The following is a 20868-nucleotide window of genomic DNA, read 5'->3' as shown; positions in this document are numbered from 1 at the left end:
ACAAGAATAGCAACTTCTTTCTTACATGTTTTTCTCCAACTCCACACACAGAAACATAATAATATGAAATAAACTTATTCAGATAAATATATAAAATTGTGACTTAAAAATCAGTTATAACATTCAAACTGAATATAGCATCATCTGTGTTGGTTTTACCCTGCTGGACAGCTGAATTCCACCACAACCCCTTTCTCATTCACCCTTCTTAAAAGGAGAAGTGGAAAGAAAAAGGCTCATGGGTAAGACAAGAAGAATTTATTTAAAGAGAAAAAATAATTCTAGAGAAAAAAAAAAGAGGGAAAAAGAAACAAAACCAAGGGCAAAATAGAAGAAATATGAAAAAATATTCTTCTCTACTTCCTTTCAACAAGTGATGTTTGTCCGTGTCCTGGAAAGCAGGGCCTCAACATGTGCAGTCGTTGTTTGGGAGGACAGATGTCTTCATAATGAGAGTTCCTCCTTCCTCTTTCCCACCTTTTACTGCCGAGTGTGACATCAGTACGCAATATCCCTCTGGCTGGTTTAGGTCAGCTGCCTGGTGATGTCCCCTCTCTACCTCTTACCCACCCCCAGCCTGCTGGCTCCAGCAGGACCAGGGAGCCCTGGTGCTGTGCCAGCACTGCTCAGCAACAGACAAACCCCTGCTGTGATGCCAGGGCTGTCCCAGCTGCAGAGCACAGCACAGTATGGGCTGCTGCAGGGAAAGTTAACTCCATCCCATGTGGACCCAGTCCACCATCCCATCTCAAAGAGCCCCAGTGTTTCTTGGCTTGTTGGAAAAGCAATTTACATTAAAATTTTAAAGGATAACCAATGTTCATCCTCCTCTTTCTCCCATTAACAACCTAAGGACATAATCAGAAACATTCACATACTTGATCTTTTCCTGTTGATGCTCTCCAGAGAAGAATGCTGGCAGGGGACTTGCCTGTAGGCCTTGCTTCTTGCTCTGTGGTCCAAAACAATCAGGGTCTCTTGATCTGCATTAATTTTAAGGAAGGGTGCTGCAGATTTCATGCATATATTACACATGCTTCTAACTCGTCATGGTTTACTCACAGTTCTATAAAGAAACACAAAAAGAAGGGAATAGATTAGCTATTTAGGACTCTAAATCTTCAAACCACCTTTTAAAACTGCTCAAAAATGATTAATCAGCAACCAGCACACATCACATGGCCCACACACCTCACACTTTCAAAATGCTACCATCTTTTTCAAATGGGACATTGCTTATTGCAGTTTTCACCTTTAGAAAGAACATAACATAGCTCCACTCATTCTACCCCCTTCAAAACAAAACAAAACAAAACAAAGAAAACAAAACAGCAAAGCTCACCCAACTTTCCAGTTCCAGGCACTTCTTGTTACTGCTTAGAGAGATCAGTTCTTGCAGTCATGACATCCCCTGCTTAAATTTGACCCATGCCAGCTGGGTCTGTACCAGTGAGACTGGTGTTCTCTGATTTTCTCCTAACGAACTGTGCTTGATGGCAACTCATCCCAATCAAAGTAAAATCTTGTGCCTGGAGGGTGCTGTCAGATCAGTCATTATCTAATGATATCTAGAAACCACAGTGTATCATGTCAGAGGATGTGCCCTTTCCAAAAAGGGTGGAAAAGTCCGCATTAAAAAGTAAGGATGTTTACTTTTTGAACTAACATTTCAGAATTTGCCAGAATTCAGGAATATTTTCTCTTAGAAAAGGTATTACTTATCTTGTCTCCCCTGTTATTAAGATATTGCTTCAGCAGGCATCATGGAAAAAAAAAAAAAAGCTGGACTAGTACTGTAAGAAAACAATAAACATGAACAGGACACTACCCATTCCAAGGAGGACATGTGAGGTTTATCTAACCTGAATACAGTCAACTGGAGCCTAGCAGCTAAAAGAAAACACAGGGAGAAAAAGGAAAAATGCAGCAAGAGAAAATGAGAAATATGTTTTGGGCACTTAGTCCCCAATGTCAGCCTTCTGACATGGCTGTGTTTTATTCCAAGCAAAATTTCATATCTATGAAGTTATCAGAGTGACAGAAAGCACTGTGAAAAGCAGAGTAAACTTAATTTCTTTCCACTATCATATCCTCACTGCTTTGCAGCTGGGCGAGATCAATGCTTTGCTCTCCGCTGAGACAGAACACGAAGGAAAGGGACCTGGAGCCCCAGCAAAGGCAGCGCCCCGGCCAGCAGAGCTGCTCAAACTGCTCGAGTCTGCACCTGTACCCACCTGCACGGTCTCTCTGCCATGCTGCGGGGCACCGATACCCTCTGTCTGCCCAACAGAAGCACACAAAATCAGCACCTGGACCTGGGGTATGTGAACACATCACAGCGGATATCTTCTGTGATATTAACCGTGGAAGAGTCACCCATATCTTCATCTGACTTTGGTTCCCGAATTACAAAATGGGGACTGTCCCGTGTGTTGTCACCTGAGCGACTCTGAAGATCGCTCTTTGTGTATAGTGCACATAATGCCACAGAAGTGCTATATTTTGCCTTTTTTTCCCCTCATTTTCAGTTCTGTTTTTAAACTTTCACCTTAAAAATTAGAAAGGCACAGTTTGCATGGTGACACACCACTGTTCGTACAGCACTCTGGGAAATACAAAAGACTTTTTTTTGTTTCTAGTTTGCATTTATCCTATTTATAGGCAATCATCAGCAGATAAATGTCCTGTTAAATTCATCTTCATCTAAGCAAAAGTTGAGCTTATGATTATGATAAAATGAAAGCAATTTCTAAATATGCTATGCTGGGGATTTATGTTAATTCACTCTAAATCATATAAATTATAAGTGACAGTTTATCCAGAGCATTATTTTGTGTTTCTAATTTTACCCTAATTATTTTCATTCAGTAGGTTTATACCAATAGCTGTTACATATCTCCATGCCTCTGTCTACCTTTCTTGTTGTGATCCCAGCTCTCAGGTAACAGATACACAATAAAAGGAACCTATTCCTCTAACACACTGCATAAAAGCATATTGAATACATTGTGTGTGTTGTTTTTTTTTTTCTTCAGGAAAATTAGCACAATCTTTATACCATTTGGTCTTTCAACAAATTACAGGATTTATATTCCTTTAACACTGGAGGAAATCATGTTTATGCTCCTGAGTGGCCTGAAATGTAATGTTTTCAGCATTTCTGCTAGCTAGACACATTCTGCATCCCCCCAGGTACCACAGGTGGATCAAATGCTCACAGCCTTCTTCCATCTCTGAGGGGATGTGTGTGGGCCAGAGTCTGCTCCAACCACACGCTCCTCTTTTCACATCAGGCTGTGTTTCTGTACTGGGTTTGCAGTCTGCTCTTTGGCTCTGGTCGTACAGACAAAATAGGCATGTTTGCATGGGGAGTGGCTGTGATAAGAACTACAAGTTTCAGGTCTTTCTTTTTTTTTTTTTTTAAGCAATTTTGGGAAAAAAATAGTCTTCAAGCATTTTGTTCCAGTTTTTCTTGAATCTGCATAACACTGCATGCCCTTTTTTTGGAAAGACAGCGTGTGTATCAGCATTCAATTGACTCAGTGCATGATTGAGAGAGGAGTACAAACTTTGACAAGAGTGACCAAAGAAAATAAATTAAGTAGCAGCAGCATACATTGCAAATGATTAGAGAGACAGAAAACCTTTCCTCCTTCCCTGAGACAAGAGTAAATTAAGACTGTGTGGAAAACATGGCAACTAGACAAATTGCCAATTTTCAAGGCACCCACTGGGCTTGGGCCATGGTCCAGTGTAGCAAACCCCAAAGGCAGCAGACACAAATAGTTTTCACAGCAATCCTGAGATGCAGTTCATCCATCATCCATAATGTTTTGTTTCACAGGGAAGGCTGCTGATGAACAAGCCCACCTTTAAGTAAGGAGAAAGGCTGGAATTAATTGCTGCTGCTGCTGTAAAACTTGCCAGTACCATACACATTACAGTGGCAGCTGGGGGGCTTGGATCGCAGGATAGTACTTTACCTATACGAATTGAGCTATGGGGTCCAGCTGTGCATCAATATACAATTTCTATATCTCCCTCACCAGCCAAGTGCTGTTCTATGTGGGATGTTGTTCGTGGCCTCGCCAGAGACAACGGCAAAACTCTCAACAGTATTACAAAGGCCAGGGTTTCTTCAAAAATCAGCCTGGAATGATGTTTGTGGTCTGTCAATAAATATTTCTTTTAGTAAACAATATTTGCCATATGGGAATTGATGCATTTTTTTTTCTGTTAGATAATAATTAGTGTTTAGGTTTGTTTGTTTTCTGATCAAATGTTCTCAAAACTTTCTTTCGAGAGAGAAGAAAGGATTTTGGATCTGGTACTTCCTGGAAAATGGTATAAAGAGCTGGCAAATGGTATAAAGAGCTAGCAGCAAGAACCACTCCTTACTCAGAGGTCAAAGAACATCTTCGTATCACTTTAAATGGCTTAACAGCTCTGTAAGAATAACAAATCTATTTAAAATAGGAAATCAGAAGGAAATAAAGCTGTGTCAGGAAACATTAACACTCCCACATGAGCTTTGACCTTGGACAGCTTCTCAGATCTCCTGTTCAGCTCATTCATCATTATTCTGAGCTGTCATCATGCTCATTATTTATACATTAACCTCATTCATGACTTTTATTCTATAAATGGGTCAGGATGTTTAAAAATTATTAAATAAGACTGTGCAATGGTAATAAGGATAATACCTATACCAGAGCTTAGGACATCTGACCACAAATCAAATATAGGTGATGCTGAACAATTAAATGGGAAATAAAACAAAAACAACAAAGGAGAGGTCCCCAAACCTCCACCCTTCCGTTTAGGATTGTATTGGCTGTAACAGCTTCCCAAAATAGGCAGCTGATAGTTATCTTTTTTTCTATTAAAAAAAACAAACTTGCAAAACGAGCAGAGTTCTCAAAGCAATGAAATATGATCTGCTGTAAGCTAAATCTTTACGATTAGTGGATTGAACCATCAGGCATCAGCTCAGATAAAACAAGGATGGGCTCTTGACAATATTCAGACTCTTAACCGGTGAAAGTGACAGTGCTTTGCTTTGGTGGGTGCATCTGCTGGGTGGGGCGCAATGGCTGCAGGTAGTGCCACTGCTCGCAGCACACCGCTCCCACAGACAGTTGGGTGTGTGCAGATCCGGGAGGCTGAACCAGTCCCCAGTGGGTCTTCCAACCCACACAGCCACTCTATTTCCAAGAAACATCAGGTGAGAGCAGTCCTATGAGTCCATCAGTCAGCCCTCTACAGTAGATACTAGATTCAGAGGATTCACATCAATGTTCCCAGCACTGATAATGTTCTAACTCTGAAATTGTAATCTACTGTTTCTTCCTATAATTAAATGTATTTTTACATCACAAACCATTGGGGCACCTTGCTCTCCAGCATCACAGAAGACTTTTCATATTGAGGCAGTTGTTTGCAGTAAGCTGAAAGTGCCAAGGTTTCCAAAACAGGCTTGAAGTAGAAATAAAATTTTATGCCCAAGGAAGAATTACTGCATACCACATAACATTTCAAGCTAAAATAATGTTTTGTCCAAGATTTAGGGAACAAGGATTAGTTTTTTAAACCCGGCTAAGTCAATGAATCTTATATCCCATATACTGCTATACATTATGTCTGGAGATACATTTCACTAACTCAAGGCTGTTCTAGCGAGGTTGCTTGAAAGAAAAGCCCTCAGCCAGGAGGACATTTCAATAACCTAGTTTAAAGGAACTTGTGAAAGCCAACAGCACAATGGTGCCCAGAAGAGAATATGACATTGCCTGTGCAGTACGTAATGAATTTTGGAAGGGTAAATTATGGAGTTCAGTAATAATAAATTATGGAACCTCAAATACATACAAAATTATTTACTTTACATAGAAAAAACAGAAGACTTTTTTTCCCAGCTGTATGCAGATCCCATTCCCAGAGAAGCTAAATACCTTCATAAATTGTTTTTGATCACATCCATGATTTTCAAAGGACTCCAAGAAAGCTAGGGGTAACATTTGGTGACCTGCACTGGAGGCTGGGTACCTCAGTACCTCAGAGCTCTTGGAAAACCCTTCTCTTTGAACAGCTGGATTCTGCTCAGCACTAGCAAAATACAGATATTTCATAGCTCTGAAATACTCCATAGGATTTTAACCTTAAAAATGTCTGAATGAAAGGGTATGTGCTTAATCTGCTGGCCTACTGAGTTTAATAGGTCTCTGCCTATGGCAGTAAATAACAGTAACCATGTAACCCACTGGTTATAGGTTCCCTGTTGTGTTGGATCCGTAGTGGCGAGGCTGTTAAAGCTCCCCTAGACAGCCCTGCTGTTCTCCCTCCCCTGCAGCAGCTCCTGCTTTTAACTCTGGGGATCTATCTCCAGGTCAGCTTAGCCAAGGCAGTCCTCATCACATTTACACTTAGGAACTATCTTTTATCTGAGGATCTCAAAGCACTTCAACATCCATTAATTAAACTCTAAGGGCTTGGTAATAAGGTGAGATGCATATTTTCTGCTGTCCCTCAGGTAAAATAGCAATTTCACTTATCTATGAGCAGCAATTGGCTTTAAACCTACAGAATCTGTTTTTATGAGCAATCACAGATCTCTATGTAGTAAAAAGTATGATTATGTGGGATGGACTCAGTTTGTGCTGAAATGGGAAAGGAGATTACATTTTCATTCAAAATACCTTTACTTTAATGTATTTTTTTCTTAAACTGAAGTGAGCACATTAGGCTATTTATTCCCAAATGGAATTCCAGCAGTTAGGGTTATTGAGAATGTAGTCCGTGACAGGTATTTTTTCCTTAAATCTGTTTCAGAAAGTTGTGTTCCTCATGTAATCAGAATGATAATTAAAGGATTTTCTGTATATGTAATGCTTCCAAGTTGACACACCTAACCTTGTATTAGGGCAACGTGAAATGAACACACTACCAGAATTTATTTGTTTGTTTGTTTTGTTTTTGTTTTTATTCTTTTTTTTAAACAGGTATTAGTTTGTTAGTTCACACCTTATAAACCAGCTCTAATTTCCAATGGGTGAGAATATTATCTTTTACTCAGAACACTGACTTGATGTGTTGGACCAATGAATATAAACTCATAAAAGCAAAATTTCTGCTTTATGGGAGGTATCAGTCAGTATTTTGGAGAAGAAAGAAGGCCTTTACGAAGGCAATATAAATGGAGGAGTATTTTCAAACACTGTCTGAATGAAAAATAAAAGAAACCATATTTAAAGAAACCGTATTTTAAAAATAAAGAGCCTAATTGGAAAGTGTAATTAAAGAGCTAACTTGTTCCAAGTCTCAAAATTTTGTTCCTTCTCTGGGCTTCAGTATCCCCTTTTCTAAAATGCACATCATGATGGTGGCCTGCTTGCTGAAACTGTTCCACAACAGATGAAAGGCATCATCCAAGAACTTACTTAATGCTGTTGAAAGCAGACATGAGTAATTGTTTCATATAAAACAACAGACATCGCTACATCCTTCCAGTGTGACTCCTGTAACACCAAAAAGATCCTCCCTTCCCCTCACAAGACCACACTCAGACCAGCTGTGACCTGTTACGCATGAATGGTGGAGTAGTGATACTCATTTCAGCTGGTTTACACATATTTTTTCTGTTTGAATGAACAGTATTTTTCTTAATTATTTCTGACCTTTCATCCAGCATGCTATAAGCTTCTTATGAAGAAAAGAAAATAAATAATTCAACTTCCACTTATTCCTGGAGGAGACTAGCTGCTCTAATCTATCCTTAGAGAATAAACAAGCTTGCTGTTCACATACAGCTTATTGGAGTATGACAAATAAACATGTACACAACATTGCAATGACAATAAGGATGGGGAATACCAGAACTGTATTTCAGGCTGGAGTCTGAGGCTGGGACAATTTCTACTTCCCTCCCAGAGGCCTGAAAGTTTGGTTGCACTTTTCCTTGTAGCTGCAAGCCAGAGCATGGTAACAAATGTCAGTGCAAAAAGGAGTGAGGAAGGAAGGAAGGAAGGATGGAGCCAGAGAGCATGTCAGAGAGTGGATTAATTCCCCACCACAAGAGTGCTCTGGGCTGCTTTGTGCAGCGCATTCAGAGAGGAGCTCTCAAATGAGTTAAAAGTCTGATAAAGAAATACTGTTCCTCAGCATCTTAGGAGCGAGACTGTCTGTTTAGAGTGGTATGATGAAATACTCACGTGTTAGGGACAGCTTCTGCACCCACTTTAGAGAAACCTTTTCAAAACACTTGCTGCCTCCAGTGATGCTTTTGCTTTACTGGGAATAAGGATGAGATGAAATATTTGAAGCAGTCCCGGACCAAAATCTAGGTTTCCCCCTTTCTAAGAGATGCGGTATATAAATCTCTCATGCCTTCTTCCTGGCTTAGTGAATTCTGAATTTCAGCTTCCACTGAAGGGTGATCAGGGCCTGACCTTGGAGGAGCCCTCAGAATGATGAATCAGGTGAAAGACAAAAGAAATGAGTCTGTGCTCCTTGAATCCTAAGTAAGAGGTCTGGCACCTGGGCCCAGACACACCGACTGTAGTGGAACTACACAGGGGAATGTCTCTGGCAAAGTCTCCCTGCAGCTTCACGGCTTCAGCGTATGGCCACCACCTCGGAAGTCCTCGGGAGCACTGGCCTTGTGAGGAGATGGCTCCCTTCTGACAACAGCAGAGTAATGGGGGCCTCACTTGAAAGTGTGTCAGAAGAAAATAAAATAAATTCTTTCCTTTGAAACAGTAAAATATGCAATTGGATTGGAGTCGACTGCATCCACAGGAGATATCTGACAATCTGGGTTGATGAGAGAGAGCTGCATGTGTCACCAGAATGAAAGATGGAGTGTCTGAAGAAGAGGAAACCATTCATCTTACCAACCTGACCTTTTCTGATAGCCAGCTAGTAGTATGGGCATAGCTCCACAGATCTCTTCAAAGTTTATTGCTTTGTTAGTCCTTTTTGATTGACAGATCACCTAATAGATAATAAATTACTGCTTTCCACTCAGACTGGGGGCTGCCCGTGTGTTGCTAACGCTGATTTTTCAGAACCTACTATCACTCATGCTCTGCTTCTGCAATTTAAAGGGATGCAAGTTCACAGACAATAAATAAATACAGAGGACTGGGATTTCAAGGGTATGTGTGGGGAATTAACTGTGTGGCGCCCTCTGAGTTTCAGTGTGACACAAGCTCCCAGCTCCCTCAGGTCTTCTGAAAAATCTCACACTTCTGCCCCAGCAGCAGTTGGTGGGAAGAGCCATTTTCCTCAGTTTCTCCACAGCAGGAAGGCAGGGTGGCTTGGAGGGACACTTACCTTATGTGTAGACATGAAGAAGATGAGAAAATCTACTCTGCAGTGAGAGGCAGCATGAGGAAACTTCACCTGAAATGGGCGATTCCTCCCCTAGGCCGCCTCCAGGCTGGGGCCTGACTGTAGTTTTTACTCATTCCAGTCATGGTTACTTGCTTTGGCACAACAAGCAGGGACGAAGCAGGGACTGAATAAAGTTCTCAGGTTTTGCCCATAAAAAGAAAATGAAGTGGAAATGCCTCTCTAGAGGTTGGAGAGGCCAGGATCTGTTACGGCTGCTCCGGGTGTTTGAGAGCACCACAAGTTAGCAACGCTTTTTCCTCAAGAGCTGCTGCCAGCCTGGCGCTCCCATTAGTTCTGCCTGGTGTCAGGATGCAGTTCAAAATGCTTCCTTCTTTCACATTCCCCTTAGGGACTGGTCAGCTTGCTGACAGTGCTGGAGATAAGGCTCTCTCCAAGCTGCTGGTCCCTCTGGTACCTGCTGGGTGAATACCAGCATATGTGAAGTAATAAATAAATAAATAATAATATAAAATAAAACAGCTCAGCTCTCACGCAGGCCAGATTTTCCAAAGAGCTCTAAAGCTAGTGCAGATGGAGCAGGGCATGTTTAAAAATGTATCAGCAAACTGAATTTCCTAATCACAGGACATTGCTTTCCTGAAACACTTTTTATTTTTAAGGGAAAAAGAAATCGAAAAACAAGGAGATTGGCCCTGATGTTAAGCCATGTAATTCTGCATAGCTTTCCTGAAGGTGAAGGGCCTTCCTGTCCTGCGACTCCGCCAGGCCTCTGCCCTCAGCACTGTGGTCAGGGAGCTGTTGCTGAATGTTCCTACTTGTCAGAGAAGATGTTCCTCCAAAAAGAGACCTACACAGGTCTCTGCATCCCAAGTGGTGCTGATACAGCTGCACCACTAACTATCGCCGGGCACAGCTTTTCCTCATGTAGTACACCAGCCATTTTGGGGCGTTCATTTTAAATTAGCAACAGCTATTAAAAGCACCCACCACGGAGGCCTCATCACCATGGCAGGTAACTCCCACAGGGTTGGTTTTGACTCTTCTGGCAGGTGCTTGTCTTTACTCCCAGGGTTGTGCCTTTGCCTACACTCCAAGTTTTCTCTCATTTCCCTGACTGCAGCCCTGGCCTGTGGTACCAGCTGCTATCACCATTCCACACATTTTTAGACACAGGAAGGCATCTCTGGGCAGTGAGCTTGAGCTGCTGAGTGCTCATCTTACTGCCCCACAGCAAACTCATTGTTCCTTCCAGCCACCACAAGATCTCTTAATTCTTCATTGTCGAGTCTATAAACTTTTGGCACAGACAACATCTTTCATTGCTTTTGTGAATATTTGTATCTCATAAAATCTAGCCCAGTGGGGTTTGGTGCATGTCTGCATCCCCAGTCTCCACCACACTGCACGTACTCAGAGCTCTCATTATACTCCCTCCTTTTCCCTTTTGATTGAGGGAACAGTGAGACCTTCAGAAACTTGTTTATTTATGAAATCTGTTACTTGTTCCTATAACATTTATTTTTCGCTCTCTTTGGAAAGCACAGAAGTTCAGCGTAGGCCTTTAGAAATACAGCTGCTGTTATTTTGCAGCTGGGTGCTAGTATGTGGAGAGCATCTGAAAAGGGAAGCTTGAACATAGGAAATTAGATGGGAGTTTACATCACTCTGGAGGACAATACATGAAAAACTTGAGATGTAGATTTTAATCCAAGATTTTTAATATGAATTTTTCATCCTACAGCCTTTACTGTTGAACGGAGGACTGGAAAAACTCATCTGTATACAGATCCACTGAAGACAAGAGGTATTTTCTCATTTCTCTCTCAAACAATGGTAGGCCAGGTAGATTACGCAACATTCCCCATCTTTACATCCTCAATTTAGGAAAATTCTATGGCTATTCAAAACAACATTTATATACTCAAATAGACTCTAAGTGTCAACTGGAAGTTTAGGATGTATTTCAGTGTTATCTTCATAGCATGCTCCATAGGCAATGTGTTCCCTTTACCCACACTTCTTACATGTCTACATCCTTATATCAAAACTTATGACATAAAAAGAAGGGAACTATGTTGCTTCATTTACCAATATCAAATATTTTTACTGAGAGTAATTGCTTACCCAGAGTTTGCTTATATAAGAATGAAACGTGGTATTCCATTAAAATTATTAAAAGTATCTTTCTATATCTCTGCTCTCTCCACTTCTCTAATGTTCAGAATCACATAAAATAGTAATGAGCATACATAGCCTTCTGCTGTTTTCATAGACAAGGCAGTAAAAGAGACAGTTGCTGTTCCCTTGAGTTCTAGCTCACGGATCAGAAAGTCTAATCAGCCACAGTGTCTGACACACTAGATAGCCCCTGTATTTCATTACTGCTATATTAAAATCTTTCCTATTTGAATTCTGTATCCTCTATTAAAAGGAAAGAGAGAGATAGAAGAGATAATCAAAAGAGGACAAGAAGAAAGGACTTAGAGAAAAAGTTACTCTCCCTTAACTCCCCCAGCCTGATGCTTTGGAATGCAGCTTCCAGTGAAAGACTTGATCTGAAAATACCCAGCACAAGTACCTGGCATGCTGTGGCCATCGTACACCCCCAGGGCTGTTTTTTACAAGTTTCAGGGGCCTGGGTAAGACCCAGTGCTGGCTTAGGTGCCACAAAAAATACTCAGTGAAAAGTAAACAAGCTATAATGTTTGTCACTGCTTGCCCACAACACTTGCCTGCTTGCAATTGAATATTCAGGGTTCCCTTGGTTATATCCAAGGATTGTAGAGGGGCAGATATTATGAAGTTGCATCGTAGATGAATTCAAAGGCATTTTTCCTGGGAGAAGCCTGCTGCTGGGTGTTGCCAGCCTCTGTCTGTCCACAGTGTGGAAGACACAACGCTGCTGCAGACGTGCCAGCAGTGTGGCTGATATGCAGGTTTCATAAAGCAGCATCTTCTGACACTCTCAGTAACAGAAGGTTTCTCTTCTTGTGCATCAGTCCACATTGATCTGTTAATTATGCTATGACAAAATGAATTAGACTTAATTTTGCATAGCTGTCTAATAGCATTAGTACATGTGTTATTACATAATTCTTTGAATCAATAATTTTACCATGCATGCTTGCATCTTATGAAATTGAGAAAGATCAGATCAATACCTGTAGGCAGTTGCTCAGAGTGTCACAGATGTATGATATCGAACAATAGATGTCACTGTTCTGCCAATAAAAAAAATGGGTTATATTTACAGTTATTGGTAGTTCCAACCTCCATTGCACAAAGCTGCAAAAGCCAGGGCACTCAATGACACATGATACTTTTTAAAACATGGATCCTGCCTCTCCTCATCTTTTTTCATCTATCGAAATATACACAAAATTTGTAAAAGATTTTAAAAACCAGTTTAAACAAAATCAGAAAGGTATCTTCCTATGCCTTTATGCAAATTGGTAAATGCAAGAATATGACCACTACCCAAAAGTTACCATGAGGGGGAGAAAAAGAAAAAGGGATGTGGGAAGCTGAACTGAGGAAATAGCAGAGATGGAAATGTTTATGCTTAGACTTCTTTCTTTCAAGGTTGAGTGGTGGTGTATTTAATCCCCTCTCCTTTGAATGATTACATGGAAGATGGCAGGTACAAACTCACTCAACAGGAAAGACCAAGGATATGCCATGCTTTGTAGAGAGACAAGAAAAGAGGAATAGGCATCACAGGCACATCCCACAACAGGAAAAGCATGAAGAGTCTGCAAGAGAAGAGAATAAGTAGCCAGGTGAAGTTTGAGCTCTAATGTCCTGTCTCAGGAGATTCTTAACACTGCTTGAAATTGGTATAAAATTATGAAAATTAGACTGCGAGCAGTATCAAAAAATCCAGACCAGCATGGTACCCTTTTGCTCTAAGTGAGGCCTGTGCAGAGTCAGCTCTCAGGTGATGAGCAAAACCAGTGAAGTCTAACAAATGAGAATGAGTTTAAACATCAATTTCAGGATGAGACACAGAGGAAACTAGGCGGGTTATTATACAGCAGCTGTTCACCAGCTACTGCTCTGACTTTCTCAATACCAATAACAGCACACTGGGAGAAAATGTCTGTGCTCAGCGGTTGTAGGACCCTATTTGTAGTCATAACACAAGAAACAAAATGCTACTTTTTGACCAATTGATATAACTAGAAGTAGACAAGCATTTTGGTGCACAGTGCTGTTCAGTTGCTAGGATAAGGAGAAGGTTCCTGAATTTTTTGTTTCTTAACATGAGTTTGGAAGACATGGATTAATTCAAGCAAAACCTAAGTCTATAAAGCTAAGAAAAGCCACATGCCAGATTTTCAGTAAACTTCTTTCCTTCCACAATGGAGGCAAATTAACATTTCTGGATAGACAACATCTGAACTGTACACAAAAATAGGTATTCTTTCAAACAAAACTGCTCATGATATGTGAATAAATAACAAAACTTTACTCAGGTATTTAGAGTACAGAAGCAAATAACCATGTAGATTTGACCACATTCAACAAAAGCCTCTACACTGAATGAGGGCCATAGAGAAGGTCTACAAGGACACCCCAATCTCACCTTTCCAACAAGAGGAGCAGAAATATGGCCCCCACCAGTCTTGGTGGACACCAGGTACCTGGCCTTGCATGTGTTCCTTCCTCCTCCTCTTTGCTTTCATTGTGGTTAAACGTTGCTGCTATGGGCTGAACCTCAAAACAGCATTAACAATGAGGAGGGCAACTCTCCGTGCAGAATCAAACCTTCTTGTATTTATTTACCTATCTTACTGAAAGCTGTGCATGTAAACAGCATCCTTACATCTCAGCTTTCCTCTTTGGTATATTTTTTTCCTCTTCACTTGAAATGATCTCCTTGCATGCCACATCCCAATCTCTTGCTGAGGAAATGATTAGGAGGTCAGAGGAAGAAGAATGACTTAATATAAAAGTAGAAATAAGTGAAAACTTCAAGGAACTTTCTGAGAAATTACAACATCGTTTGCATCATGCATTCCTTATAGTGTTAAAGAGCAAGCGAGGCAGAATACCAGGTGAATTGCTTCAAAACATAATGTCTTTCAACATACCCTGTGAGATATTACCCGCTTCTGTAGAAAAATAAAAGGAAAATAATACAAATGCCTCATAAATCATAGCTGAGATGCATATTTCAAAGATTTACAGGGTTCTGAAACAAACTAGAAAATGGTATGGTTTACAATATAAAGTTGCCTGACAGCACTGAGCCATGGGCTTCCAGCTTTGAGAAGTAAAGGTATGAAGATTCAGCATTTTACATGTACTTTTAGAGCACCAAGATAAAGAATGCTCCTGGACACAGTGATATCCAAAATGCAAAATCTAAGCATCTGTGAAAGTAGAAATATTGATGTACATCACTAAACATATGTTGCTGACTAAAGCTGTTATTAGTGACAACAGACAGTCTCTCCTCTGGAAAATCCCAGTTGCCTTGGGCTTTGTCTGAGCAGAAAAACAGAGAAAAATCTGAATAAAACCTTGTGAGTTAGCCTCATGATAACAGGCTGAGCTGTAATACTCAGATAATAATAAAGCCAAAAATACAGGGCTAAATTCAGCCATGCTTACTTGATGCTAAATTGAGCAAATTGCATACCGCCTGCTGCAGAGGCAGTACCAGAAGGCGTCTTGTTCTCCCAGATTGTCTTTGCAGGGTACAGATTATTTTGATCCATCCATCGCAGCCCCCATTTTGCCTGACACCTCAGAAATGAACTGGAAACTCCAAATGCTGCAGTGTGGGAATCTGGGGGCTCGTGCTGGGGTTGTACCTCACTCGTTTCCTCTCATACAACACACGCAGTAATAAGTTTCAGTGAATATATTTTTCAGCATGGCCTTCCAGGTTAGTAGCATTTTGATTGTACCTTTCCAAGTTTCTTCTGCTACCAATAAACCTAAAAGATTGATTAACTGCCCCCCACACCCTCAAAAAACGTATCGTTCCAAAAATTAAATAATTCTAGAAGGTACTAGAAGAATTAAAAATGTATGTATTTTCTGAGACATGAGAACTGGCAATGCTGAAAAATTCTGGAAGATTTTGAGATATACTCAACAGAATTACTGCATGACAGCCTGATGTGGAGAGACAGCTAAAAAGGCAGTTTGAATGGGAAGAGTGGATAGGAAGGCAAGTGTATATGAGAGCAGAGGGCAAAGCAATTGAATATTTCAAAAAACTAGTGAATGAATCAGTTTTATATTTCAGCTGATGCACGACATGTTATGGGTTGAATTGTCCTGACTGCTGAAGGGAACATATGGCCATTCAGTTGCTTTAAGTGTGAGGGAATTCAAACCTTTGAGGACTGCAGAAGAAGAACATGCAAGAGCTGGAACAAACAATGCGAAAAGTTAACAAGGAGTTCAACTGAGACTGAATCAAGCTATGAACACATCGCAGCACTGCTCTGACAAAATTAACTGGCAAACACTGGAAAACTATGGAAAATAAGAATGTATTTTGCAGCCAAAGATGTTCCAAGCTCTATTGTTCCAAGCTCAGAACTAGGAAAACAGCATCTGGAACATTAGACCAACATATAGATACACATAACTACTGTCAATTGTTGACAGAGGAGGTTCTGGGTACGTATCTTCAGTTCCCACGAAACACTGAAGTCAAGCAGAGGCATATGAAGCATTGAGGTGGATGTCCTAAGAATTATGTCTCACATCAAAACTACCCCTGAAATGACAAAGGTAGCAAGAGAGCAGGCTTCAATAATTGTGACATAACAGAATAGCAATATTTATGGTTAATTATCAGGCACAGAATGATTAGATTAGCCAGGCTCTGTGTATGCAACAGTTGCTTCTCTTGTTCATTCAGCTACAATCAGTTATAAACAGGAATGCATTCCATAAAAGTGTTTCAGTTGTTTAACAGGCTAAGTGAATGGCTGACCTTACTATAATTAATTAGGGATCTTTATTTAATTGAACATTCATGGTCACCAGAGCAATGCAAACCTAAAACTCAGCACACTTATCTGATTCTCATTTCATTACAAAGGCATGCTTGGTCCAATAAAATTTAGGAAGAATTTTCATTGTACCTTTGAACCTGTATAGGCTGGGCTCTGTGGGCACGTGTAAATATGCTTAACCTACATTTCCAAACTCCCAAAAGAGAGAGATATTCTGTGGCTACAAACTCATAGAAACCAGACAAGAAGTCATGCTTAAAGTTCAGTAATAGGCAGAATGGGTTTTGCACTCTCTATACACAGGATTTGTGCTTAGAGAGCAAAGGAAAGTATGTAGATGAAGATTATCAAAGAAAGAAAAGAGGTCAATCAACATTTCACATAAGCACAAAAAAAAAAAAAAAAAAAAAAAAAAGGCTAATTTAGTTAATTCCTTTTGCATCTGCTTTAAGGAGCAGTAGGGTGTGCTCATGAGTCACTTTCTGAAGTTAGTTGCAAACAGCCTCCTGAATATGTGAATATAAACAAAGGGAAAATAAAATTCATTTTCCTACTCACTGCAAACCATCACACCCTGGTAAGACTTTGTTCCAGCTCATTAAAACTGTGTTTCTAGAACCGTGCCCAACTCAATTAATTCATAGCCCTTTTTGCCAAAACAGTTCATGCTAATGATTTATAACTAACGCGCAGCCACAGCATGTGAGCAGCAAGAACTTAGACCTGGAGCAAGCACCACAGCCAGCCAAAAGAGTGAATCTATCGTGTCCTGCATGGAAGACACTTCCTACACCAGCTAGAAGGGACCCTGCCAGAGAGTTTCAGGCAACGGAGCATGGAGCCAGCTTGCTTTCACATCCTGTACCATGTTATGGGGTACCTGGGCTTCACAACCTGGTCTGCTACTGTGACCAGCACCTCCAATACAATAATCTAAGGAAAATGCTGTGGAAACCACCACAAAGACATTTATTTTTAGAAATGAGAAAACCCTTCCATGGTAAATTCCTGCTGTATAGAACACACTTTTATCTTAATCTGGCAAGTAGTACTTATGTCTCACTGCATCTCTGAACGCTATGAGCGGCTGAAGCTAGGAATATCAAAACAAGCAGGATGCCAATACATAAATGCTTGTAAAGTGCACTGAAGCTGAAAAGCACAGCATATTACTACTGCTAGGAGATGACCAGCATTTAAACAATGTTTGGTGGCTAATGATTTCATCACTGGAAACAGATTTCTGGCCTGTGTGAAGGACTGCTGAAGTTCTTCCATTGGATCATCACACTTCGGATCAGCTGGTTAAAATGTTCCCCAGGATAAACTGGTCGGTGGGACCAACAGCCAGAGAGCGATCAGGCAGTATGAGAAAATGCAGGAAGATCATCGATTAATTAGAAATGATTTATGCTACTTAATTTCTTCCACTTACTTGTTACCCTTTTAAGAATTTATACTAATTAATCCCCAAATTAAATAATATGCATAGATATGAGCCTTGTGCTTCAACCTGTCTACAGAAAGCAACTTTTGCAGGGTTTACCCTCAGGGATGAAGCGCTGCCTCACCCCATGAGCTACCACTGCACTGATACACACCGTACCAGGTGGGGATTTGTTAGACACAGCTTTTCTGACCCTTTAGGTCTAGCAAATCTCCTCTCATCTGATCTCTGATACGGGGCCCTGGCTCCCCCTGCTTCCCTCTGCAAACTCTGCAGGCCCATCTTCTCCCCATAGGCCAGGCAATTGCTCTACTCTTTAGTCTGCTTTTTATGAAGGCAGGTTCTAGCATTTTTTCCTTTTAATGTCTCAAGAGAACACACTTAAGAAAGAGAGGGCGAGAGAAAAAAAGTGAGCAGATGCTATAAAAAGCCACTGCTTATGCCATGACAAAATAACCGTCATTTCCCAAATGTATCAAGCTCAGAAATTATGGTGCTTTGCACTCAGACACCTTTTAAAATCTTTTAAAATGCCTTCTACCCTGGGAAGGGGACTTCAATTTTGGTGCAGTTTGACAGAACCCAAGGGCAGGCCACATCCAGGATGGCACATATACATGTATCCGGGTATACGTTTTACAGGCACGAGAGGGAAACCTGCCCAAATGAGGCGAGATGCATTTTCTGTAAATTCTTTTCCTACAGGTTAGGTCCTCAAAACTGCATGGTTTTATGTTCTGTAGTGAAAAATTCCTGGAAAAAACACTGGACTATTCTCCCACAAGATGGAACCATTATTTCCAAGAAATAGAAACAAACCAACAAACAGCATATCCCTGCAGACACCGTTTAAGATTTTTTTAAGCACTGGATTTGTTGAAGCGCTGGTATCTAACAGCTCTCATCGCCCAGCAGTCCCAGGGGCTGGGGGGCTCCAGCACAGCTTACAGCACACGAGATCTCTTCATGCAGCTCTGGTTGCTGCCCTGTTCTTCCTTGCAAAGAATTGACCGGAATAATTTGACTTTTTCTTGAATCTCGGTCAGGGTGCCAATTTTTTGACCCAGGACTGATTCAAACTGTGCAGCGTAAAAATCCACATTGTAGTCTATTTCTTCGGCCACCTGTAGGAACGCTTTCAACCATCGCAGAGACTCCTGATGCTCCTCCAGAAGCGCCTTCTCATCTGCCTCTTTTCTCTTCTTCTGCGCTTTTCCTTTGGCATTGAAAGTAAATATCTGGGGTGATACCTCCTTGTCAGGCTGTACCCCAGACAGCTGTAACTCAGGTGTCCCGGAGGGGTTCTGAACAGCCCAGGGTTTCTTTGTGTCCTTTATCCGATGCAGGAACCTTGGCACCTCCTGACGGGATTGTCCAAGGGAGTTTAAATTCACCACCAGCTCCTTCACACGGTTGGCATACCGCAGGGTGTTAAGGCTGTGCTCGCAGGATCTCATCCCTGGAGAGACAGTGGCAATCATGCAGGTACGTGAGTTTTCCCCGATAAATGAGTCCCGCAGGACCTGGGTGAGTTTGCTGGCCCTGAATGGGGTGTGGGCTTTGTTATGTCCCAGTGCCCTGATGCACTCTTTGAGTGCCAAGAGGCTTTTATTAATATCAGCCCCCTCCAGCCTCGTTTGCCTGTCTGCAGTGGAGATGTCAGCTCCTCTCTCATTCCCAGCCAAATCAATCAGTGAAAACTTGGCGTACAAATACCCCCTCTTCCTGAGTATGATCTGGAAGATGGCATGGCTCCGGGAGGAGTGAGAGTTGGCAGAAGTCTGGCCTGACGTGCGACACTTGCTGCCTATTTCAATCAGTTTGCTGACATCTTCCACACTGGTGACCTCTTCCTCCCTAAGGCCCACCACTTGGATCTGATGCTTCCCATCTTCTAGCACCCTCAGCCGCTTCTTCGAGTTCAGCAGGTCAAACACTTTGCCCCCATAAATCTCAAAGAAAGCCCCATAGACTCGAAGCTCCAGTATTGGGCAGCTAGGATCCTTCAGCCTGCGGAAGACGTCCTCAGCAACCAGGATGTAGATCCCCTTGGAGCACTCAGAGCTCTTGCTAGAGAAGCCTCCCCTCATGGTATGTGTCTTGCCGCTGCCCGTCTGACCGTAGGCAAAGCAACTGGCCATGCCCCCCTGGAAGATGGTCTCCACCAGGGGCTGGGCAGTGTGCCTGTACACCAGCTCGTTGGTGGCACAGTCATCAAAGACATAGTCAAAGCGGAAGATCTGGTTGTCCAGATACTGCGTGAGGTCCAGCTTCTGCTTGGCTTCATGCACCATCACCACGTCCTGGCAGGGCACAGTCACCACGTCAATGTCGTTGAGCTCAATCTCCCGCTGGTTCAGCGGCCGCTTCCGGACACACACACAGATGCGATGGGGCTGCTGGGGTATGGAGGCCTGCAGCGCCTCGCAGTCCAGCTGTCTGCGGCACTCCTGGATCATGGCCAGCATGTCAGCCCTGGACTGGAGCGACGCGGTGGCCTGCTGAGCTCGCTGCTCCCGCATCGCCAGCCGACGGCGTTCCCGGTGGTCTCGCAGCCTTTCAATCTGCCACACGCCTGGTAATGCCCACCTGGGTCTGGAGCCAAGCTGGACTCCTGCAGGGCCCCTGCTGTCTCCAGACGGCTCCTCCACTTTGATGGGCTGTGGCTGCCCTTCGCTCACCAGGCTCTGGTCTCCTTTGTCTGACAGCGGGGCCTCGACGCTGCTCATGGATGTGCTCCTTGGGGCCAGGTGAGGGTTGAGGTCAAAGATAAGCTGGAGATTCACCTGCTTGCCCTTGTTGGTCCCTTTCTCGATCCACTCCACAGTGATGCTGGAGGTGCTTTCATGGAGCTCTGTCACCATCGCTGGATGGATGCGCCCATCGCTGCGCTTGATCTCCACGTAGGTGCCCAGCTGGATGAGCCCGAACTCTCTGGCCATGCTGTCCATGGGCCCTGGCCGCAGCTGTGGAGTGGAGGAGCCCCTGGTTGGGACAGGCAGGGCTGGAGTCTTCTGGGGCTCTGTGTTCCAATGCCCAGCGTCGTGTCACAATGGCCCTCATGGCTACAGAACCAGGGTCGGCTTGAAC

At 42.3% G+C, this 20868-nt stretch overlaps 1 protein-coding gene and 1 long non-coding RNA gene across 4 annotated transcripts in view; both read right to left on the bottom strand.

Moving 5' to 3' along the window:
• Positions 1 to 311: 311 nt before the first annotated feature.
• LOC106015888 (uncharacterized) overlaps positions 312 to 20868 on the bottom strand; it is a 212607-nt gene continuing 192050 nt past the window's right edge. For all 3 annotated transcript variants that reach the window (XR_011804122.1, XR_011804121.1, XR_011804120.1), the window contains exon 4: positions 312 to 1066. This is a non-coding gene — a long non-coding RNA (uncharacterized lncRNA). The remainder of the gene's footprint in view (positions 1067 to 20868) is intronic.
• LOC101789767 (kinesin-like protein KIF2A) lies at positions 18612 to 20825 on the bottom strand. The gene has a single exon (XM_072025837.1). It carries the CDS (start codon positions 20727 to 20729, stop codon positions 18723 to 18725), a length of 2007 nt encoding a protein of 668 aa, XP_071881938.1. The 5' UTR covers positions 20730 to 20825; the 3' UTR covers positions 18612 to 18722.

Source organism: Anas platyrhynchos, chromosome 19, assembly GCF_047663525.1.
Source record: "Anas platyrhynchos isolate ZD024472 breed Pekin duck chromosome 19, IASCAAS_PekinDuck_T2T, whole genome shotgun sequence".
Taxonomy (NCBI): domain Eukaryota; kingdom Metazoa; phylum Chordata; class Aves; order Anseriformes; family Anatidae; genus Anas; species Anas platyrhynchos.
This window is presented reverse-complemented; position numbering and strand designations above follow the sequence as displayed.

Coding starts and splice junctions, on each gene's coding strand:
- LOC101789767 (XM_072025837.1), bottom strand. CDS start 20,729: ATGGACAGCATGGCCAGAGAGTTCGGGCTCATCCAGCTGGGCACCTAC.